At 32.2% G+C, this 24,117-nt stretch overlaps 2 protein-coding genes and 2 long non-coding RNA genes across 5 annotated transcripts; 2 read left to right on the top strand and 2 right to left on the bottom strand.

Annotated features, from left to right (window-relative positions):
- Positions 1 to 6,245: 6,245 nt before the first annotated feature.
- LOC108846188 (protein transport Sec1b-like) lies at positions 6,246 to 10,842 on the bottom strand. The gene is made up of 21 exons (XM_018619412.2): positions 10,544 to 10,842; positions 10,253 to 10,302; positions 10,081 to 10,162; positions 9,862 to 9,940; positions 9,724 to 9,774; positions 9,538 to 9,634; positions 9,423 to 9,455; positions 9,150 to 9,275; positions 8,882 to 9,073; positions 8,709 to 8,792; positions 8,514 to 8,612; positions 8,339 to 8,415; positions 8,165 to 8,261; positions 7,943 to 8,068; positions 7,766 to 7,861; positions 7,554 to 7,676; positions 7,363 to 7,440; positions 7,099 to 7,274; positions 6,716 to 6,806; positions 6,539 to 6,628; positions 6,246 to 6,438 (listed from the first exon to the last, which is right to left on the bottom strand). The coding sequence occupies exons 1-21, from the start codon at positions 10,614 to 10,616 to the stop codon at positions 6,382 to 6,384; spliced, it is 1,977 nt and encodes a 658-aa protein (XP_018474914.2). The 5' UTR covers positions 10,617 to 10,842; the 3' UTR covers positions 6,246 to 6,381.
- Positions 10,843 to 12,792: 1,950 nt separating this feature from the next.
- On the top strand, positions 12,793 to 15,987 carry LOC130509006 (eukaryotic translation initiation factor). Of its 2 annotated transcripts, none has more exons than XM_057004533.1 (4): positions 12,793 to 12,896; positions 13,037 to 13,121; positions 15,109 to 15,405; positions 15,523 to 15,987. In XM_057004533.1, the coding sequence occupies exons 1-4, from the start codon at positions 12,859 to 12,861 to the stop codon at positions 15,745 to 15,747; spliced, it is 645 nt and encodes a 214-aa protein (XP_056860513.1). In that variant the 5' UTR covers positions 12,793 to 12,858; the 3' UTR covers positions 15,748 to 15,987. The 2 variants fall into 2 exon arrangements, with proteins under 2 accessions (XP_056860513.1, XP_056860512.1); XM_057004532.1 differs by having other exon boundaries at positions 15,109 to 15,441.
- Positions 15,988 to 18,916: 2,929 nt separating this feature from the next.
- Positions 18,917 to 20,114, top strand: LOC130509007 (uncharacterized). Its single transcript, XR_008943158.1, has 3 exons — positions 18,917 to 19,277; positions 19,618 to 19,766; positions 19,859 to 20,114. It is a non-coding gene; the product is annotated as an uncharacterized LOC130509007 (long non-coding RNA).
- A 2-nt stretch (positions 20,115 to 20,116) lies between these two features.
- On the bottom strand, positions 20,117 to 21,321 carry LOC130509008 (uncharacterized). The gene is made up of 5 exons (XR_008943159.1): positions 21,045 to 21,321; positions 20,843 to 20,958; positions 20,658 to 20,771; positions 20,344 to 20,560; positions 20,117 to 20,255 (listed from the first exon to the last, which is right to left on the bottom strand). It is a non-coding gene; the product is annotated as an uncharacterized LOC130509008 (long non-coding RNA).
- Positions 21,322 to 24,117: the final 2,796 nt, after the last annotated feature.

The raw sequence follows: 24,117 nt of genomic DNA, 5'->3' as shown, positions 1-24,117 counted from the left end.
ATCTTCAAATTTCTAATAATTTTTAAACGTTTTGAAAAATTCAAAATAGAACATATAAGAAAAAAATCTAAATGCTTTTATTATATAGTTAATGTGATTGTTTAATATCTTTTAATAATATAAAAAATAACTAAGATACAAAAATTGTTATCAAATATTCATTATTCATAATAATTAATTTTTATATATACATTAATCATATTAGATAATTTCATACTTGCGAAATTATTTTTTTGTACATTATTTATCAATTCGATAGTTAGTTTAATAAAAAGTGTAATATAACTATATAAGTTAAGATGGACCAACCTACTTTTCTAAGAATAGTGTATTTTATATATTATATTTTATATAGTTATTTATTAAATAAAATTTCATAATCATACGGTTCTATGATCATTCATATCGTTTTACAACAAAATATTTAAATCATTGATAACAAAATTTTCAATGTGAAAAATTAATAAGTTTATAATTTATAAATTTTCTTGAAAATTCATTGAAAGTTTTGAAATTAAAATATTTATGTAATCTTATATGGTATATAGTTTAGTCTATATATATTTGTTTATTATTAAACGATGTTTTTTACTCATATGGTTTTAATATCATGTGTATCTTTTTATAATAAAAATGTTAAACCATTGATCTTTAATTTTTAACATAATAGTTTTAATAGTTTTAGTCATTTATTGTTATTTTTAAAAATTCAAAATATAAAATATACGAAAAAATCTAAATTTTAATTTTATAGCTAATTCGATTGTTTAATTTATTTTAATAATATAAAATTAAACAAAAAATGATGGAGGAGATATAAATTGTTATCAAATCTTTATTTTTAGAAACATTAATTTATACATATATATTAGTCATTTATGGTAATTCCATAGGTTTTATTTTAAGAAAAAAATAGTACTTATATCTATCGGAACAATCATAAATGCTTCTATCGTAAATATCATATCATATAGTTTGACCAACGAATGTATCTATCGACATATAAAAATCGAATGTGGACCTACTTATTTTTCAATTGAATGTAATTGAGTACCTAATTGAGCGACACGTAAGCATGTAGTATTTTTAATTATTACAAAATTGAGGTTACAATTTTTCAAATGTTTTTCCTTGAATATATAGGGGATGAGATTAGGGAGAACAGTCTCACCATTTTATTCCAAAAAATAAGTTTGTCTAAACTGACATAGAAACCTCTTTCAAAGCAAAACAAGAGAGATCAAATGCTGATTTCATCCACTGAAAGGAGATGAAAGCGAAAAAAAGTGAAAAGAACAATATTATTTTTTATAAAAAGAAAAAAAAGAAGTCAGAGGGAAGGAAAAGAAGTAGGATTTTTTATTCTTTCTTTCACTTAGCCAATAATCTTGCAACAAAAGAAAACATGTAAAAAGATGTTATTCTGTGAGAGATTTCTCTCTAGAAAACTCTATGCCTCTTACCAGACTCATATCTTTTAGAAGATAGATTTTAACTAGAAAGAGAGAGAGAACTATGTTTTGTTTTTTGTTGTTGTAAATTTTTGTTTTCGCTCGGCGAATTCTCTTTTTCCGGTTGCGGAATTCTCGTTTTTCGCAGTGGTGATTTTGATGTTCGATTTGGTGATTTTGTTTTGTTTTTCATTCTCATCGAAGCAGTTCTTCAAGCTTCTTCTTCAACCTTCGATTTAGACTGAAATAGTTTGTCTTTCATCTGGTATTCACCCTAAATTCATAGTCTATTGAGCATATACTTTCTTTTGTCGCTAACCTTAATCCCTCTCTAGGGGAATCAGTCTTTTCTTAGATAGTTTAACCTGTTTAGGTGTAAGAAACGCATCTCTGATGGGAGTTGATTGGGTTTAGTGGAGTTTCTGAAGTCGTTTCTTGAGAGGATCAAGAAGAGTTGGCGTTCTAAACAGTCCAACATAAGGTCTATCTTCAATCTGGCTCAGGCTCCTCTGTTCTAAATCTTCGGCAAAATAAAGTCTCTCTGATCAAATAGTCAACGACTGAGATGGAAGGCAATTCCAAAGACTACAAGTCTTGTTAAGAAAGAGGATCCAATTCTAGGTGGAGAAGAGAGGATAATTCATGGCAGAGCTCGGAGGAGCATCTTTCCGATGGCAGAAGATGGTCATAAAAACTCCTGCTTCGCATGTGAAACGCGTGTACTAACGCATATTTTGGAGACACATAGATGCTGCACGAGTAGGGTTAACTCATATTTTCTTTATCTTTTCCTTTATGCTTTAATATATCTAATTATAAATTAGACATCAATGTAAAATAATCATTGTACATGTACCTTTGGACCTCTAAATGCTTAATGCATAGTTGACAGAAAAAAAGCCAATAATTTTGCAAACAATATTTGATAACCTTACATAAAATACAGAAACAGAATAGTTATATAAGATTGGTTTTACATTTATATGGTTGTGAACAGAAACAGTAAAGTTATAACTTTGGAAAGTTAAAGCGGTACATTTATTTTATAAACTTTTAGTTTGATCTTCGAAAATACTCCTTTATTCAGTAGTGAACATTTATAACAATTATTTTTTTTTACTAAATTATTCAGTAATTCCATGGTATAGGACATTTGCCATCGGCATTGCATTCTTTATCGGTTTTCTTACAAGGACGAAGTGGATCAACCACACAGCACCAGCACTCCTCTTTTCCACAACGGTCACGGACACACTTTTCAAAAATGAAATTGCTTGAACTCTTTATTTTACCCACATCCAACTGCCTGCCTACACATTTGAAACCACACAAATTTGCCCAATATTGACAATGACAAAAGAAATTAAAGAGACTATTGTTATAGATATAAGAAGAAATCTACCCATACATCGAGCTATAGCAAAGAGGGAGACTATGAGTATGCATACGAAAGTTGCCTTTGAAATCATATTTGTTTGTTTTAGATGATTATATGATGTATTTATCTATTTGATTATCTTATTTTAATACAGCATGTGATTGGTTCATCGTCAATTCGTCATATATATAGTGTTAGACCGGACTCGAGTATCTTCTTGCATTTATTGATCATTTTAAAGAGATGCAATATATTATAATCAAATAAGAAAGAAAAGGTAACGTATCTAGTGTCATTCAATGTTAGTCATTTGGTATTAGTCAAGCATCATATATATAAATATCATCTATATTTTCTGAAAATCAACATAAAAACATAACTAAGGAAAAAGAAAAATATGCCATAAATAATACAAGATTTTCAAGTCTTAATGATCAATACTATTAAAACAGGAACATAACCTATTCATATAGGCATGGTTCAACTATTTCAATACAATTATTAAAACACCTTATTAATTATTTAAAAAAAATATAATACAAAAACACAAATATGATTAAACAATACAAATATAAAAATTAAATTTCTAAAAAGTATAAAACAAAAAAATAAATCCGCCCTTTTAAAGATGGATCGTAATCTAGTATATCGATTTAAAGCACATAAGTTTTCAGAATGAAATTATAGAATCCAACTAAAGGCACTAAATCATGAACTAAACTCAATTCAATTTGTTTGGGGGATTAAATGGTTCCCAATCTTGGATAATATTTCCACAGAACTTGTAGTTGTCAAAGTTAGGGATGGTCGCAAGGCGAGTACTTTTATTTTTACATATACTTCATACTCGCCTTGACTTGAATGAGTAATGAATTTTTAGATTTGGTACTTACCTTATCCGAAACTAGTACTTGTTATATTGAATACTTATCGCAAAACATGTTACTTGCAAGTTACTTGCATGACAAGTACCCGAGATTTATGTCATACTTGTAACCCGACTTACTTTGTTCGAGTAGTAAAAAATTGCCTTCTATTTGTACTCGCTAATACCAAGTACTTGATTAAGCGAGTACTCGTCTATATATGAGATACTTGCGAGTAACTTTCTGTATTTATACTTGTTCACTTAACTTAAAATTTTTGTATTCGAACTTTTAAAATATAAATTATATTTCGATGATTTTATGATTAGGTGATTATCTATATTTATAGCAAAAAAAATGTTTGATTCTTAAGCTACACCGATGTAAGATAATATAGCGTAAAATTTGAAGAAAAAAGAGAAAATTATTTAATCCCACATGTTTGGTATTATATAAATATTAAACTAGATGAAATAATAATGTAAATTTTATAATATATTTTGAAAATTAAGTAGCGGGTCAAAACGAGTCAAATACCTAAAATAATTTTAAACCTTGTTACTTGATTTGAACTTGCAAAAATTCTTAACTTGTTACTTGTCTTTGATTAAGACTAGTACTTGTATTTGGCAGGACAAGTACAAGTACAGGACGGGTAACGAGTTTAAGGCAGGTAACGGGTGTTTGTGCCCTGCCCTGACTCAAAGTTGTAAACTTGTTACTAATAAGCTTGCATCAAAAATGCTAGTTTAAACAGTTGTAGGTCATGAAGAAGAAATAAAACCGTCTAGCTCAGCTGGTTGAGGCGTCACGGGTTTGAATTAAACAGTGGGCGTTCATCTTTTTCTCTATTAGAGAATACAAAAACTTTTCAAACAAAATATATCTATTTATTTACATAGGGAGGACAGTCACCATTTTATTCCAAAAACCAAAAATCGATACCAACAATAAGTTTGTCTAGACCGACAGAGAGACCTCTTCCAAAGCAAAACAAGAGACTAAATGTCGATATCATCCAGTGAAATCTCCTCTTCTTCATTCATTTGTTTCATTTTCTGCACATAACATAAACACATTCTTAGTCAATAATGTGGAAACAAAAGAATAGAGCTTTTTGGTGTAACAAAATCAAAAGAGAACAAAGATTACATACCGTGAGGAAAGTGTGGGGGTCAAGGAAGCTGGAGGAGCCTAAAATAATTTCTCTGTCAAGCTTCTCTGTAAGCTTGTGGCAAGCCCTTAACTACACCAACCCAAAATTGTATCACTAACTATTTCAATACAATTATTAAAACATCTTATTAATTATTTTAAAAAGATATAATACAAAAAACACAAATATGATTAAACAATAAAAATATAAAAATTAAATTTCTATAAAAATATAAAACAAAAAAAGATAAACCCGCCTTTTTAACGGCGGTCATAATCTAGTATATCGATTTAAAACACAGAATTTTTCAGAATGAAATTATAGAATCCGACTAAAGGCACTAAATCATGAACTAAACCCAATTCAATTTGTTTTGGGGATTTTAAATGGTTCCCAATCTTGAATAATAATTCCACAGAACTTGTAGTTGTCAAAGTTGTTAACTTGTTACTAATAAGCTTGCATCAAAAATGCTAGTTTAAACAGTTGTACCTGTAGGTCATGAAGAAGAAATAAAACCGTCTAGCTCCGCTGGTAGAGGCGTCACGGGTTCGAAGTACACAATGGGCGTTCATCTTTTTCTCTATTAGAGAATACAAAAACTTTTTAAACAAAAAATATTTATTTATTTACATAGGGAGGACAGTCACCATTTTATTCCAAAAACCAAAAATCGATACCATACTAACAAAAGTTTGTCTAGACCGATTTTTTCATCTCTCTTTACGAAAACTTGTCTGACCTTTCTAAAGAAGAACAGTTGTTGACGGTGGTTTCCGGCCGAAAGGGTGGGCTCCTACCGCTACCGTCGGTCCGGCTTTCTAATTTTTCCTTTTCTTCTCGTTTTTTAGTTTAATTAGCGTATTATCTAGGTTTTCAGCATTGCACCTCCACGGTGGGCGGTCGGCTTTTGCCTCCGTCGTTGTGCCTCTTCCCTTAAAGCGAACGGTCGGATTTTGGTCTTTGCGTCGTACAGTTCTTTCAACGTCGACGGCGGCTATAGTGGAATTTTCTCAGTGTTCCGGTGGTGGATCTGTGGTGACTTGGCTTCGCTTTTCGTTGGGAACCTGTCGGTTCGTTGGTCTCTCTCTGGGGAAGGAAGCGATGGAGGTGAAGATGTTGACTTCGGTGGCTCGGGATGAGATCTCGGGACAGGCCCGATGAAGCTCTCCGTTACAATGAGTCCAGGCGAAGAGGAGGAATTGAGTGGGTCGGAATCTTGTTCCGGCGGTGTTTCGGTATCCCGGTGAAGCGATGAGGGCTGTTTCTCAGTGTTGACGCGTGTCCCATTACGCGGTTTTGCGTGACGCGTTTTCGACCGCAAAGTTTTTATGTTTGGGTCATTATTGGGTTCGGGTATATTTCGGCCATTGTATGGACCTTTAATGTTAGTAATTAGTATGTATGTTTCTTATGTAGGGGTTTTATGTATGTTTTGGGCTTTTTAGCCTTTTATAATAATATCAGTAGATGGAAAAAAAAAGTTTGTCTAGGCCGACAGAGAGACCTCTTCCAAAGCAAAACAAGAGACTAAATGTCGATATCATCCAGTGAAATCTCCTCTTCTTCATTCATTTGTTTCATTTTCTGCACATAACATAAACACATTCTTAGTCAATAATCTGGAGACAAAAGAATAGAGCCTTTTTTGTGTTACAAAAATCCAAAGAGAACAAAGATTACATACCGTGAGGAAAGTGTGGGGGTCAAGGAAGCTGGAGGAGCCTAAAATAATTTCTCTGTCAAGCTTCTCTGTAAGCTTGTGGCAAGCCCTTAACTACACCAACCCAAAATTGTATCACTAACTAAAATTTTGGTAAACCAATTGATGACTTTCAGTCCGGTTTAATACTATTAACAGTACCTCGGATCTCGTTGCTCCTCCTACTATGAAGACAAAAATTCTCTGTCCCTTTTTCTTGATACAGCTCGATGCTCGTCCTAGAACTGAGTCACTGAAACATAAAGTGTGATCCAAGTCAATGTTGATTACAAAGTATGCAAATTCAAAAGAAATATTCGCCTTTAACCCTCAAATTTTTTGAAGAAAATTATATAGACATCCAAATTTGTAAAAAGAAAAAAAATCTCAGTGCCGGCTAAATAACATCCTTATTATCTTAGTATGAATATGGCCAACTGTTGTTTATGTCAAGCAGTTTATAGAGTTTCAAGGTTTGATATCAACTGGTAATAGATTCAAGCTCTCACTTAGAATACTAAGTGAAAAAAAAGAGATGGAGTTACCTGAAATATCCATCGTCAGAAAGATGGCGTCTTGCCCAACTTGGTGTTCGTCTTGAATGAGGCACCGGACTCGCTGATGGAGACTGAGAGCTAGAGTAGAAGGTTGGTCTTGGTTCATTCATACAAGGGTAATCTTGTTTTGGCAAATGGCCTTTGTTAAGTTTCTCAACGAGTTCCTGAAAACACAATACCCACACACCAAGTATATTAGCGCTTCTGTCTGAATACAAACAATGCATAAAGTGTAAAAAATCTAAAGAAGACCTCGACGATTGGATAAAAACGAGATAGCATCCATGTTTGTGTTTCACCAACACGATCTCTTCGAGCAGCTCGCTTTGTCTGAGTCAGGGATCAGAAGATCCCAGTTATTACATTGTTAGGAAAATCTTAGTCTTAACTATAAGCTCAAATTATAGTCTATAGTAAAAACACGACTGAGGAAGATCACGCACCTTAAGGACATCAAACTTTAGAGGGAAAGATCCAGTTGTGCTACTTTTACACTCTGTATGCACCGGTCCAAGTAATCTCAAATTGTTCACAGCTACTACATCATCCCCCGTCAATTCTGCTAACTAAAAGATTTAACCAAAGATGTTAATAACCTCAAAATTATAATAACCTAATTTTTCAAAACTTTTTGTAGAGAAATATTGTTTATTACCTCCATCATCTTTCGTCCCTTTTCACCTGCAAACTTCTTGGGGTAGATTTCCGCAAAAATCATCATTAACCGTAGCTTGCTTTCTTGGTTTATATCCTGTAAATGTTAAATTAATTTCAGCACAACCATCTTCTCATTTCTGAAAGTGAAATTAAAAAAAGTGGTATAGCATCTCACATCGTTGGTGCTCAAGAATTTGATTACGTCTTTTCTTCCAGCATCTCCAAAAACAAGGTCCTGCTCTAGCTGCCCGAGTTCTCTTAGACCTTGCTCCATTATAGTTCTGTTAATTGTTCTAGCAATCTGCAGTGACATTAACCATATTTTATTTTATAAAAAGCAAATGTAGGAATACTTAATCTTTTTTTTCATGGTTTAAGTTATAAGCTTTGTACTGACATCTACATGAAGAGAGAGCTTGTCAATTTGCTCACTGTACTGAGGCAAAGCGTGAACCATCTTCTGCAAGTCTTTTGATGAAAGGTCGCCAAAGTCTCTGAATACAAGAAGTCAATAAAATTAATCAGAAAATTTCTAATGGATCAATTGAAACGCGTTCAACCCGGTAACTACTTTGAACTCTGTTTCAGTTGCGCGGCTTTGTTCTTCGACACGAAGTTTGTCATCTTTTCATGCAATCTTTCACTTGCCTGAACACAAATATAGCATTTATTTTTTAAGAAAAAAATCACATAATCGCCATGTCAAATCTTAAAGAAAATAAAATAGAAGAAGAGGTGAGATATACATCTGCAATGTGAACATCACGAAGCTCCACCCAAATGGGATCTTCTTCATCTAAAAGAACCTCTTTCTTCTCAATATTATCACCAGTTTTACTAGGAACCTATACACTAAGAAATAAAAGGCAAAATTACCATATGCTGTAGTAATGAGCTATAACCAGATTTTATCAGATTTGAACGCAAAGCCATAATGTCACCTCGTGTGTGTATTTATTTCCTTCCATTTTAAGCAGATCGTGGCACATTGCGTCATATGTCCATTCATGAATGATAGGTGCAATCTAAGAACCAAAAAAAAGTTAATCTAAATATAGTTACTATGAAATATCAAGCAGAAGTGAAAGATAATCGTCTCTGTGAAGATCCATACCTGGTCTATGGATCGATCCAGGATAAGTAGTTCACATGTTTCAGTCTGAGGAAAATCTTCGATTGTCTGTTTGTATTTTGTCAGACAATTCCATACACTAGCAGCAAGCTTTGTAGGAATCAACTCTCGGTAAGTTGTCATTGTTGTGGCATCAAGACCTTTGGCTCCACGGTAGCGTACAAAGGGGTACTCCTGTATACAAGAAGGGTTTATTGATATAATTTTTCATGTCAAATCAATGAAAAAGAGTTGGCTTTGTGTCTTGTACCTTTAGTGAGGCCAAAACTGTAGCAATGCGTTTAGCTACCTCATTCAAGCAAACATCTGCTCTCCGATGGTTTTCCTCGTCGTTATAAAGGTCTTCTAGAGCATTTTCGTTATTCGTAATGAACCCCTGCAAAGACATAACACACAGGAGTTCTTAAACAGATTAGAAGCAAAAATGGAAATGTAATTAAAACATATATATACTCTTTTGCAAGAAAAGAAATCAATAAGTTGAGTAATAGACAGAAATAAATCAAGATTTAAAAAATGAAACCATGCTGTCCATGCTAATGTACTCCAAGTTCATCTGCATATAATGAAAATCAATTTACATTATCTTAACTAAGGAAAGTGAGAACAAAAGAACATGAGTGGCACATAGAAGCAACCTCTTTCAGTGCGCCAATTCGTTTCATCGCTCTCGTGTCTTTCCTAACGAGAGTAACTAAGCTTCTGGAAACAGGAGAACTAAAGAAAACGAAGGCCCTAAAAGCAAAAAACATCAAATAAAATGATTAAATCATATCGGACAAGGGCAGTCCATAGGTGAAATAGAAAGGAATAGTTTCACATACTTCTTGTAAAGTGGTGATTGTCCAGTCATATCTGATAAAAATGCATTAACACTGACAAAAAAAAACAGCTTCAGAAGATCTAATTTCATTTTCTAGAAACTAATGTCAATTGTCTCAAAAGGAAGAATTTATTTTTACTTTGCTTCGGTTGGTTGAATAAAGTATATGGCTTCCATGGAAGTCATAGGCTGTCTCTGTTTAGTTATGATCTCAACCACTAGAAAATGGAAAAAGAAAAAAAGAAAAAAAGAAAAAAAGAAAAAAAGAAAAAAAGAAAAAAAGAAAAAAAAACATCACAAAATGTTCCAACAGAAAATAGAAAAAAAAAGCAATATCTGAAGAAGATAATATTCTTACAAGAAATGCCTTGTTGTGTGAACTCAGACATTTTGCAGGCAGATGACAATATCTTCACAGTGAGCTTGTCCACAACAAGTACCTAAAAGGTCACACATGTTCCAGGTTCAGGGAATCAATGGAATGTGAAGAAAACAAACACATCTAAAAGGTCAAGATATAAAGAAATGACCTTCCAAGTTGATTTCGAGCTCTCTGGCCTAAGCATTTCATACAGTAATCCTGAAATCAAGAAGTAACAAACATACATTACAAACCTGGAAAAAGAATTTTGATGTTTTTTTTGTAAAATTACCATAAAAACATGTGATTCATTAAGATCATCACGTTGGCCTAATTACAAACCCACAAGACGCACACGATCTCTCTCTAATTAATCAAAACGAAACCCTAGAAACAAAACACAGAATTTTTATTTATTTTTTCTTAAAAACAAAACACAGAATTGGTAAGAGAAGCTCACTCTCTCGTGTGATCTGCCTGAAAGTCTTGTAATCTCCGCCACTTGAGGAGGATCCAGAATCGGAGAAAGACATGGCGTGTGAACAAAGCGATTTGGATCTACGAAAATGGGGAAAGAAAAGAGAGAGAAGAAACCTCCGGTCGTATCGAAAGTAAACCGGGATTATAAAATCCTGAAACAGATTCCCGAAGAAGAATAAAATGCCTGAGATGTTGAGAATGGTGGATCGGAGAAGAAGAGAGGATCTAGGGTTTGCTTGGTGACGAAGACAAACGTTAAAAGGAAAATAACATCGTCGGCTCCTTAAATTTTCAAAGTTTGAACGAAGTTTACTCAGACGTTTGTTAAAGCCACAATTAGGAAAATTGCGAAGTAGCCCTCACATTAATTAAAACTTTCCAAATAAACAATCATTTTAAGAAAATAGTTGCTTCGTCCTGCTAATATATAAATTCAGAATATTTCCCCCTGAATATAATTATCTACTGTGACAGGTGACAACTCGTTGTTTTGGTCTAGTGAAGATGACACATAATACTGTACAAATTTTCTGTCATTTTATTTCACCACATGATTCGACTGTTAACGTTTGAAGAACTTGTATTATTTTCCGTAGCAAAAAAAAAATTACTGAGCTTTAGCCTTTAGACATCATTTGTAAACGCAAACGTTTGTAAAAACGGTAAAAGTCGTAAAAAGCGGGAAATAACGACCAAATCTTGTAAACTTGTTCAAATGAGAATTAAGCAAAAAAAAAAAAAACTTGTTCAAATGAGATAAAAGTCACTACTTAGGTTCAGTAATTTTATCGAACACTTCCTAGGCAACCACACAACTTCCGCACTTCGACAACACGTGTCACAAACTAGAGATCACTACCTCCACCACGTGTCACTCATGGGTCGGATCCGGATCGTGATGGGTCTGCTGAGTTGTTTGCAGATGAATTGCTAGAATAATTAGGGTCTTAGCAATGTCTTTGTAGGTTAGGTTTCTTGTAGAAGAAGGAACCATTGTATTGTTTAGTTCTGAGTTGTGGTGTGTTTGTAATGTTGATAGATATCGTTTGAGTTCCAAAGTGGATATTGAAAACGTTGGAGAAGAGGACGTGAAGGTGGGTGGAGGCCGAGGCCATTAGACTCAGCATAATCAATCAGGAGCAGTACTACCTTTACAAGGTAAAACAAAATTTTATGGTTTTACACACTTTGCCGGCAAGCAACAAGCAAGTTAGTTGCTTTGTGCTGTATTCCACTTTTTAACAAATACTAATAAAGATTCAAACTTTCCGGTCCCGGATAGTTTTGTACTAACTGATACTAGTTTTGATGCACATTCGAGACCAGAGACTCTGCAAAGCCATATTTCGTTGGGTCCTGAAGGGAATGGTTACAAAAAGATGAAGGAATCCTGAAGAAAAACAAAGACTTAAAGAGAAAGAAAGCTTAAAAAGGTATATCGGAGACGAAGAGGATGATCTGCGAGCAAATGCGTCGCAAGCGTTGGAAAACATGGTAGATAGGCGTGTCTCGATTTGTGTGATTGGGAGAGAACGAAGCAGTCTCATTAGTATCATTTCTCATTTTCGATTGAAATAATATTTAACTACTCCCTCCGTTTCAATTTATTTGTCGTTTTAGATTCATGCACACAGATTAAAAAAACATTTAATTTTGTACATTTTCAAAATAAAAACATCATTACCTATACATCTAAACATATTTCAACCAATAGAAAAATAAATAGAAGAATCTTATTAATAAATTTTGCATAGAAATCATAAAATGACACTTATTTTGAAACGAAAATTTTCCCCTAAACAACAATTAATCTGAAACGGAGGGAGTATTTGTTTTACAATCAGTTTCAACGGATTCATGTCTTTATACTTTGAAGTAGAATATTCCAAATATGAAAGAGATGGCCCAGATTTGTAGCTTGAGCACAGTATTGGATGATTTGGATGATACTCGAGCCGATACTGTAATATCCATTAAAGATATTTAGATGATTCCAAATTTCCAATGTTCAACTACACATATAGAAGGTCAAACTTTTTATCCAAGAAAAAAAAAAGAAGGTCAAACCTTTTCAGTTTTCTAGGTCACGCATTTTCAAAACATTGACGTTTGGGAAACACATACACTTATCATTTTTGGACAGGTGTCCACCATGCGTCGCCATTAATTTATTATATAGTAGTATTTTAGTTTTTTTAAACTGTTGCAATCGTTTTATGGTCATAGATGGCAGAAAGAAGCAAGTTAGATGCTAAGTTGGTTTGTGCCCAACATGGAGTGTTGTTGCAAGACTGGATGACATTCAAAACAACTGCTTTGGAGAAAAGAAACTGGTAACTAATTTCTCTGCCAGCTTTTGTGAGATGTATTTATATAAACAGGCTTTTGATTTCATATGAATATATCCGTTCTAAAATGCCAAACATCTAATCTTTAGATTTGGATTGTATTTTTTTATACTTTGCTTGGCCAGGACAATGGTTAAGATAGCCGAAGAGAAATATGATCATCTCATGATCAAAATTATCAACTCGTGCACAACATCTGATATCTTGGAGGTGCGTTCTCTTTATCTTAAAGCAACAATTATAGCTTAGGACAGCTGATCTTTACTGTCGAAAGCGAGTGTTGGGTGGATGTTCGTCCTTGCTGTGCTTTCTCTAACTTGTTTGTGTTGTAAACTACCGATTAAGTAAATCGTCTTAAGCATGATCTCCAATTGTGAGAATAGAAATCAAACGATTGCATGCTCACATTCGTGTCCATGATTTGTTTTTGCTATACAAGTTGAATTCATTCATGGCGAGGACAATGTGTGAGTAAATAAAATTTGTAAAAATAAATTACTATACATATTTATTCAAAGAATATTTTAGTTTTGTTATTCATTCGATGATGAACTCTGGTTATATTCGGTTGCACCTATCAGGTTAAGTTGAAGCAATTTTTTTTTGTAACAACTTAAGTGTAAGTTCAGCTTAGTCTCTTTGTAAGATAACTTATCTACTGTTGCGGTTAATATAAACTGAGTCTCTGTGTCACTAATTTGGTTTTGTTTTGATGCCCATCCATAACGAATAGCACATAATTACCATTTCATCTATCTTATTAAATCAGAAACATTACAACTTTTTCTAGGTGGATTTTAAAGGTGGACCTCATATATTTAAATTAAATGTCTTATTCCTTATATATAATATGTATCATAGTCTAACTTTGCATTGATGTATTTCCTTAAATACAATTCCTCTATTTGTCCATATTCCATACATGGTTTTCACATTTATTACATGTCGATTTAAATAAAATAGATATTAAAAATACTAAAAATATTAATAGTACTAAAATTACCCTATACAATTCATTTTAAATTGATCAGTATACTTTCATTAGCCATATTGATTTTATTAGTACGAATAACATTAAGTAGATAAGTCATAGACACATACATAAATACATAAAGATATGACTACTCTTTAACTACGTTGGGCCTAATCTACTTTCTAAAACAAATAACACATAACTTTATATATTGTATAGAATATAGTAATATTGTATAGTATTATACATATACAATAATACTAAAAACAAACCAAACTAAAATATAATATATATCAAAAATGCTTTGAACCATTACACACAAAATGTATTAGATCTCAGAGATAAAATTCACATTGAAATTATGTAATAATTATTTAAAAAATTAAACTTCGTAACGTACAAAAAAACATAAGTTGTATATCAAATTTTGTATTACAATAAAAAGACATAACTCGTGCTTGCAAAGTGTTATTTTTACATACGAAAGACAGTTTTGATATTGTTCTTTAAACACAAAATTGAATTATACAAACTCGATACTACACAAAGCTAAAAATATAGAATACATTTTAAAAATAAAACCTGTGCGGGTGCGCATGGTCTTTACGAAAATCGTAGATATGTTTATATAATATATAAATATATTATGTTGCACATATTTTCATATATATAATACCCCAATGTAAATTTTGTATGATAAAATATTGAAAATAAAAAATATATAACATTATATATTTTAAATAATATATATAAAAAATCTACTTTATGTTATCATAAAATTTAAAAATCAAATTTAGTAATTAAACACATTGCTTATTTAAACACATTAGTACACATTGTTATTTAACAAAATTTTATATTAATACACATTGCAATCATGTATAACATTTAGTACAAATAAAGATAAAAAAAAATTGACTCCCGCTCAGTCGAGCGGGTCATGATCTAGTTTACAGTTAAATTAGTGTCTCTTTGATCATAGGGTTTTCTATGATTTGTTATAAATAAAGTGTTAACTTTCTATTTTTAATGCCTTTATTTTATTTGATCTACTTAACAGAATGGGCCAATGGTTTTTTCCTACAACCTTTTCGATAGTTATCTGAGAACTCAACTAATCTATGTGTCTTTGGTTATGTGATTTTTGTTCTCTTCGCGATATCGAGCTTCCGCAAGTTTAATTTCGTAATATGGCTTATATGGGTCCTTATCTTTCAATTGTAGGAATTGACAACCCTTATTTTTGACAAAGCTATCCTTGATCCCACCTTTTGCCCAATGTACGCTAAGTTGTGCTCTGATATCTGTGACAAGCTGCCTACTTTTCAACCTACAGAGCCTGGGGCACGTATTGTCTCATTCAAAAAGGTTTTGTACAATCTATGTCAATCAGTGTTCGAAGGAGCTGAAGAAATAAAGGAGCTTAGAGTATACCCGTCAGATCAGAAGGAAAAAGAAATGATGTTGAAGCTCCAAACTCTAGGAAATATTCGTTTTATTGGTGAGCTTCGAAATCAGAAGGTGATGTTAGAGAGGATAGCTCACCACATTATTGTAGTTAAGTAACACTATTTACCAGCTGAAACATTTTTCAGACAACTTTTGCTTTTTTGTGTTTATTAACTTTTATTTTTACAGGTGCTTTTGGGTGCTGATGAGAAAATTTGCCCACCGGAGGAAAATGTTGAAGCTCTTTGCCTCTTTCTCAAAACTATCGGCAAAAAACCTTTGAGGTCAAAATGGATCAATTATGCATATCTCAGTCATTTAAAAACTGTGTCAAATCATCCTCAGTTGGTTACGCCACAGAAATATATGATTTGGGAGACCATTAATTATTTGCGCTTTAATGGGTGGCCTTAAAACATCATCATATATAATTACTAGGGTCGGCCCGCCCTACGGGCGGAATTTGATTTTTTTGTTATTTTGGTTTGTATAATTGTTATTCGATCTTGTTGTTTGTGTATCAAGATGGTGAATCAAAGTGGTATGTGTAAAAATGATTTATGTTTTTCAGTATGGTTGAGGTCAATGGTTTGATCGGGGAGGAATTATATGCGGATTGAATAATTTAGTTTACTCATGGAGTTATGGTGGTTCTATTTTAGTATTCGGTTAATTATTTTCTTTAAAAGAAAATTAAATCATAATTGGAAGAATGACTTGTTGTTTATTTTGTTTTGGGTTCTGAATGATTGATTTATCTGTTCTTTTAAATAGATTTTCATGTTATGGTGTTGACACAACTTAATACAAATTTGAGGTAGTTTGGAGTTGAGTTGGTTTGATGTTTTTTGTAGATTTGGTTTCGATGAATACTACATCAGCCCTATTTTTTATGTATATTGTGTTATCATAATTTGAGCATCATGGATGCGGAAGGGATTTAGATTTTTATTTTATTTTATTTTGTCTGGTGTTTGATAATTTATGGTGCAGACAATCATAATATATCATATTGATTATTTTCTTGGTTGCGCCACAAGTATATATACTGTTCATATCTTTATAGGGTTGGTCCGCTCTACGCGGATTATGCTTTATTTACGATGTATATATTTATATTATTCTATATTTTTATTGTGTGAGCTTTATGTTAGGATTTGCAGGAAAAATAAATTGATAGAAAGTGAATTTGAAAACATATCCCATAAACGAATTCACGCATGATATTTGTGTTTGTTATTGTGTGTGATTTTGTTAAGGTGATGTTGTTTTGTTTTGTTGTAATATTTGTAAGTGGATTTTGTTGTTGTCAATGTGGTATATATTAGTAGGGGACTGATTGATATATTTGTGTTTCTTTTATCAATAATGTGTTTTTGTGTGTTTTAGTATTTTTAGTGATGATTTGAATCTATGTTGCAGTCAATAAGTAAATTTAATGTTGAGATCTTTGCATTTAGTCATTATTAATTGTAGAATTAACGGGGTTGGTTAAGCATGGAATTTTGGCTTTCAATTCAATTCTATTTTTTTTTCAGTTTTTCGACTCTAGTAATATATGAACTGGTTATGTATTAAATTTTGTTTGTTTTTGGTTTAGTTTGGGCTATAATGTTAAAAACCGCTAATATCCGATAATTTTCTGTTTCATTTAAGTTCCGGTTTTTTCCTATTTTCGGATAATTTAGAAAATTTAGATTAAATCACTTTTTAGTTATTGGGATTAAATATCAGATAATTTGAGTAAATTTATTTATGCTGGATATAAATTATTTGGATAATTTGAAACTTTTGGGTACCTTAGATAATTTTTTAAATTTATGGATAAGAGATATTTTGGTAATTCATTTTCAAGGTAATTAAGTTTATAAGTAGTGTTTAAAATTACTTGGTAACTTTAAAACTAACTATAATTAATATTTTTAAGGACATAAACAATACTTTAAATATCTGAGTACCTATTCTGATTCAGTTCAGTTCCAGCTTGATTTTTATTCCCTTTTTTTGGTTCTAGAGATATATGAATAATTTAGTTATTTGTAAAATTCATTTCGGTTTCAGTTCAGTTTAGGAAACAATTTTTTTGAGCAAATTCGAATAAAACAATACCCCGCTAATTAGCTTTTGTTTCAGGTAGCTCTGTTTGAGTATAATGTTTTAGAAATATTTGTTAATTCTATTACTAAAATTATTTGGTGATTTTCTCTGTTTGATTTCGATTCAGTTTGGACTTTTTCCTGAGATATATGGATCGTCTGATTATCTGTGAGCATCAATTTTTTTTTGGCGTAATTAAAATAAACTAATACTAAGTAAGAAAAATTATTGTTTTATTTATTTTATGGAATTTAATGTCTAAACATTTTATCGGATAAATTGGAGTGTAATGTATATTTTATCTAAACATATGGAATATTTTTAATTTCATTTGATTATGCCAGTAGTGTACATCTTCAATAAAATAGAGTGTAGGTTCACTTTGACATAACTAAAATAGACTAATTCTAAGTCAGGATAACTATTGTTCTATTTTTTTTTTTTTGGAATTTCATGTGCGAACATTTTACATTGTTTAAAAAATATAATGATTTTTAATGCGATGTTTGGTCGCCTGATTCCAACTCAAGCTAGGCTTTCTTTTTTTTTTTTGTGAAAAAAAAGCTAGGCTTTCTTTCCTTGAGCTTAACCACATGTTTTTTCTGCATCATCATCTTTGATCCTTTGCCTCTGCTCCAAATATTGAATTTTAGATTTTGATTGTTTGAGTAGCAAACTAACCTGTGATTTACGTCTCTACAACTCAGTCACATATTTTGTGTTACACCTCTTTACATTATGCGTCTTCTCCTCAAACTGTAGAATCTTGTATGTGCAGCTCAACCACCAGTTTCATTTCTTTTTCCAGTTTCGTATTTTACCTTGTGTATTTTCTCTAAAACCCTAGTCTAGCATTCGTTTGTTTTAGTTGCGGCTCAAACTGTGGTTTCTGCTTCTGATACTCTGTTTCTTGATTAGCATAAGAAAGTGAGTAAAAGAGGTGTTTATAAGCAATCTATATAACTCAGGAGCACATCATGTAAAATCTTCGATCGCAATGTCCTAAATACTGTTTCGATTATTGAGAGCTCATAAGACAACTGAAATAGGAAGTCTATGAGTCTGTGACTTTTTCAGTTCTCGTATTTTGGTCACACCATCCTGAGAGGAATTTTATATAATAATGAATCAAAAATTAGTTTACTAAATATTATCACTAAACTTGAATTTTATAATGTAACTTTTTCTCGTTGAACATTCCTCTCTCTTTACTCACTATTTACAGAACTTAAGCAAAAGGAAGTGTTTGACAAAAAAAAAAGGGAAAAGGAAGTAAATACATATTTCTAGATTTTACATTGATTTTTATCTGACCCAAATTTACAGGAGATATAAGAGAAGAAGAAAAAGAACAAACATAGAAGTAAAATGTAAAACCTATAAGAAGTTATTCAATACGTCTCATAATTTTGTCTACAAAGATGGTATAATCATTGCAAGCAACAGTGTTAGAGCATCTTTATAGCAGACGCTTAGTGCGTAGCTTAGGGTTAATTTTAATTAAAAAAAAGAAAAAAATAAGAAAGGCGAAGACAACGACGCTTAATTAAGCCCCGTGAAGCAACGACGCTTACTCGCGAAAACTCCGCGAAATTGGTTTTGTCTTCCTCCGGGGCCGCTGCTGCGGCGTCGACATCGGGATCATCATCTTCTCCAGCGGCTGGTTCGTCATCGTCGACGACCACGTCCTGGTTCTCAGGAATCGTTAGAGGCAAATCGGGAACGGGAAGCTATCGAAAAGCGCGTCAACGGTGGGAGGAGGAGAAAGCGGGGATTACGGTGGAACAATCAAAGGGAAGAACCAATTTCGCAGAGTTTTGTTCAAATACAGTCCCAAATCAATTCAGGTTTGCCCCTTTTGACATGTAAAAACGTCTAATGAGAATTTAAGTCAATGTTCAAAGCCATATGTGAGATCAAAGTTAATAGCTTGATTCTTGTTTTGTGAATTTTCATGGCTACTGGTGTATGTCTAAGTTGGATTCTGGCTGTAACCAGCTTGCTCGTGTGTTGTTTTCACATGTATCACAAGGTGGCTTTTAAGACAAAGATAGTCCATTTCTGAAAATTCAGAATTTTTCTTGGCATAAACCTGTAGATTCTTGTTTTTGAATTGTCATGGCTACTGGTGTTTCTAAGTTTGGTTTTTGGTAGTAATAGCTTGTTTGTCTTTTTCCACTTGTTCAGAGATTTTAAGTCAATGTTCAGAATGTACTTTTGAAGGATGCACAAGAGATTGACCAACTCATAAGCTATCTCATCAACAAAGAGAACTCTGAAGGTGTTGTTCTGCTTGGTCAGGTGTTGTTCTGCTTGGTCATAGCACTGACTGCCAGGTGATTTTTTTAATCCCCAAACACTCTCGGTCATGGTTCTGAAAAGAAAAGCTATATTAGAAACTCTTTCTTCTCGGGTACTTTTGAAACAGGACATTGGGTATTATATGGGAACGAATGCTGCATGTTCCTGAGCCGTCCGAGCTACAATTTTGCAGGTGACAATTCCAGATTATGTGACTTGTATTTTCTCGCTCTTCTCTTAAAGCTATATCATATGTTTTGACTTTAATGTAGCTTTGATCATAATGTGTAGTGCAATGTGTTTATGTTTTGAAAATGTTGAATACAAAAAAAATCCTAAGAAACTTGCAATGGAGGAGAAAAGGTATCAAGTTGTTTAGATAAGTTGTTTACCCAAAAAAACTCCTTAAATATTATTATTATATAACTAAGCAACCTATTATGAATTGTTGGGATAATGATGCTCTTAAAAGCTAAACCTTGAAATACTCTTGTAAAGCTCTCCAGTATATCTTTCATAACATCCTGCGAACACAACATCAATAACATTATTTTTGGTTAGTGTTTAGTACTTATTACAATCAAACTTAATTGCTTTCTTCAGTTTGTTTACCTTAGTTACAGAATCTTTCATATATATCTAACGATGTTTGAGACAATAACAATAGATCAAAGTCTTTGCTCTCCAGCCGTAACATAATTCTAAAAATAGAACTTTGGAAGAGTTGCCATATGTAAGACACTAAGGATGCTACTGTCGATAGCCACTACAGCGTTTTGACTATGACCTTGATTACCGAAAGTTCAGCTTCTAGCTCTCCAAGCTTGACCTGAAAAAGGGAAAGAAGAAAATCAAGTATAGGATGACGAAATGGGAAGCAATGGCTGTCCAAGAAATTAAAAACAAAAGCAAGCATATGAGTTCACCTCAACATCATCCAAGCACATATTTGTCTATAAACTCTTTGGGAGAAACTCCACCTTTGATATTTGGTCTTTGAAGAAACATATCTTTCGTGCCATCTCTCCACATCATTTAATCTTCATAAAAAAATATCAACGTTCAGAGACAAACTTCAAACTGAAACAGATTACAATGGACAGTCATATACCTGGCAGGGAGATGATCAAAGAGAGAGGGAGAGCCTCCCAGAATCTGATGAGACGCACTTTGACGGTGGAGATGCACGATTCAGTCAAATCGATAGATGAGAGTCTTTAGATTTCTCTGAGTCACATCAAAATCGTTTATGGAATACAATGAACCATCTATAGACAATGGCTGGTATGTTGATTGTGTCAGAGAATGCTAACCTTTTTATAGTCGCAGATAGACTGCCTTGCATAAGAGAAACTCGCATTGAGGCTAGATCGTGGTTGATAGAGTTAAGAAGTGGATTAAGGTGACGAATCAGTGACTGAGCGTTTCGGATTGTGAAAAGAAGATGAAACGACACGTTCAAATCCCTACGTTGAGATTCTTCAATCAACATACGCTCTGGAACGGCGGAGGAAAAAAAATTTGGAAGAATCCTAATATCACGTTTGGGCTGGTTCTTTCAGAAAAAAAGGTAAGGCCCAACACAAAACAAAGCCCGCATCTATTGCATAATTACGTTAATGAATCGCTGCGTTTTGGCTTCATGGGACACGTGGCGCAACGACATGAAACGAATTTCCAAGCTGTCAGCTGAGGTGGCTTCACGGGAGGGATTGAAACCCTCTTTTATATAAATAGATGAGCTGTATGAGTCGAGAAGTTTGGGCTTTGCTTTTGTGCGTGTTCTTTACATTTTTTGTACTCCCTCCGTTTCAGATTAATTGTCGTTATAGGGGAAAATTTTCGTTTCAAAATAAGTGTCATTTTATGATTTCTATGCAAAAATTATTAATAAGATTATTCTATTTATTTTTTTATTGGTTGAAATATGTTTAGATGTATAGGTAATGATGTTTTTATTTTGAAAATGTACAAAATTAAATGTTTTTTAATCTGTGTGCATGAATCTAAAACGACAAATAAATTGAAACGGAGGGAGTATTCACTATTCTCGATCCTTTAAACATTTTAAGTAGTTTTATCAGTTTTGCTTAAATAACGTCATAATACCATTATTTTATATTATTATTATATTTATCTTTTTTTGTTCAATATCATATTCATCTTTTATGACATGTATTTAAAATAAGAGAAATTGGTGTGTTTACACCCAAATGAACCTCTAATTTGCATTCTACTCTCACCTTTTTTGTCCTAAATTTTGTTCCAATTTTACCCTTCTGCGATAGATCCGCACATCCAATAGATGCGTCAGTTTGGTGTTAGACACTACTTTTCTCTCACTCTCTCTTCCCCTCCACGTAAAATCAGTGAACAATTCAAGTATTTTTGTTCTTTATTTTTTTTTTCTTCTTTTGTTTATTTCTTGGATGCTGTGTGTTTTATTTATCTCTCTCTCTTTTTCTCTGTTATTTTTTTTTCTTCTAATTCATTGTAAATGTTCATATTCCATTGATCACCATAAATTTTTTTTTTCTTATTTATAAGCCACTTTAAGTTTCGAATCACAAGCCACCTTCAATTTTCAATCATAACTATGATTATGATGTCATAAAGTAATTTGGTGTTGTGAAACAAGAAATGATTTAATAAATGGTTAATTGGTTGATATATTATCTGATGCATGATTTGGTAGATGATAAAATTCTGATACGTGATTTGTTAGATGATAAAGTTCCGATGATAAAGTTCCGATGCGTAATGTAGGTTGTTAGTTGATAAATGGCTAACACATAGTTTGCTATTGAATTTTTTTTTTGATATATGATATGTTATCTGTTAAATAATTTAGTATCTCGATACATATTATGTTAGCTAATACAAAGTTTGACACCTAAATTAGTTTGTGGAATACTGACACCATTTGGTGTCATAATTTATTTTTACTTAATATTTTTTTGTTGTAATTCATAAGAATTTTATTTTCAAATATTTTACTCATCTAAAACTATACATATCCGCTAACAATAATTAGAACTGCTAAGTATAATTTTATCATTTATACTTAGAATCTATAATTTTAACTTTTTTGTATTCATATTTTGAGGATCCCTACATATTAATTGTTTAGTTGTTTATATGATAATATTAAAATTATTACCACTAACACATTTATATTAATCGATATTTGCTTAGTTACCTGATATTATTTTTAGCAGAATCTTACTTTTATATTCCATTTGAGATTTATGTTTTGTTAGCAGTTACTATTACGTTTTCACTAATTGATAAACAACTGGCAAGATATTGTAACTAACTGGCGTTAGTTGATACATGGTTAGTTGGTTGATACATTGTCTGATGCATGGTTTGTTAGATGATAAAAGTTTGATAAATAAATTGTTAACTGGTTTATTATTTGATAAATGAGTTGTTAGCTGATAAATTGTTGGCACTTGATTTGCTATTGAATATATTGTTTGGTACATGACATGTTATCTGTTAAATAATTTATTATCCGATACATATTGTGTTAGCGACCAAAAATATCAGTAGCAATGTACATTATCATCTCCATAAATTATAGTTGATAATCTTTTATTTACGTATCAATCTCATAAAAATGAACAAAAGTGTATATTTTGATTTAATTTTCCCATATATATATATATATATACATACAAAATCTTTTTACCAATCTGTGTTATATAGCCTCTATGTTCGTTCTTGTTTTCTTTTTCTTCTTCTCTTAAGTTTTAAATTTTGTTCTCTTTTTTGTTTTTTTTTTTGTGAAACACAAATTTTGTTATCTTCATGTGATCACTAGAACGCATGATTTTTTTTAAAAAAGACATTGCAATATAGAGAAAGAAGAATACATAACAGATGAGATGGTCATTGTTGAAGAAGAAATTACTAAATCAAAAAAAAAATTAAAATGGAGAATTTGTGTGACTTACAATCAATTTATTCAATCTGCCCACCGATGAAAATAGACCTTCAAGGTCTGAGTCTATATCTTACACACGACAGCTTTTAAGTTTTCATGTCAGTGTACTTTCCCAATTTTTTATTCTGCGATGAGAGTATAATCGTCATGTATTGGTACAAAAGTGTATGCATTTGGCTCTTAAAACTGACCGAAGGTAATCCCCTAATTTGGACAGCTATTGGGTATATTACCCTAAATCTCCCTTAAAATAAAGTTACTCCCTTCTTTTTTATTGGAAAAATCTCATAATAAAAATCCATTGTGATGTGATCTCACTTCCACTTACACTTTAAACCTTGTAACTCAATTTCTAACATTTGAACAATGAAACTTATTTCAATAAGATATTAAACATCAAACCTAGCTTATTTGTTTTGTGATCCATTCTATTCATC

Source organism: Raphanus sativus, chromosome 3 (assembly GCF_000801105.2).
Source record: "Raphanus sativus cultivar WK10039 chromosome 3, ASM80110v3, whole genome shotgun sequence".
NCBI lineage: Eukaryota > Viridiplantae > Streptophyta > Magnoliopsida > Brassicales > Brassicaceae > Raphanus > Raphanus sativus.
This window is presented reverse-complemented; position numbering and strand designations above follow the sequence as displayed.

Coding starts and splice junctions, on each gene's coding strand:
- LOC130509006 (XM_057004532.1), top strand. CDS start 12,859: ATGACATTCAAAACAACTGCTTTGGAGAAAAGAAACTG. Junction 12,897..13,036: donor GCTTTGGAGAAAAGAAACTG/GTAACTAATTTC, acceptor TTGCTTGGCCAG/GACAATGGTTAAGATAGCCG. Junction 15,442..15,522: donor TAGCTCACCACATTATTGTA/GTTAAGTAACAC, acceptor TTATTTTTACAG/GTGCTTTTGGGTGCTGATGA.
- LOC108846188 (XM_018619412.2), bottom strand. CDS start 10,616: ATGTCTTTCTCCGATTCTGGATCCTCCTCAAGTGGCGGAGATTACAAG. Junction 9,276..9,422: donor ACATTAGCATGGACAGCATG/GTTTCATTTTTT, acceptor ATGTCTTTGCAG/GGGTTCATTACGAATAACGA. Junction 8,416..8,513: donor GTGATGTTCACATTGCAGAT/GTATATCTCACC, acceptor ATTTGTGTTCAG/GCAAGTGAAAGATTGCATGA.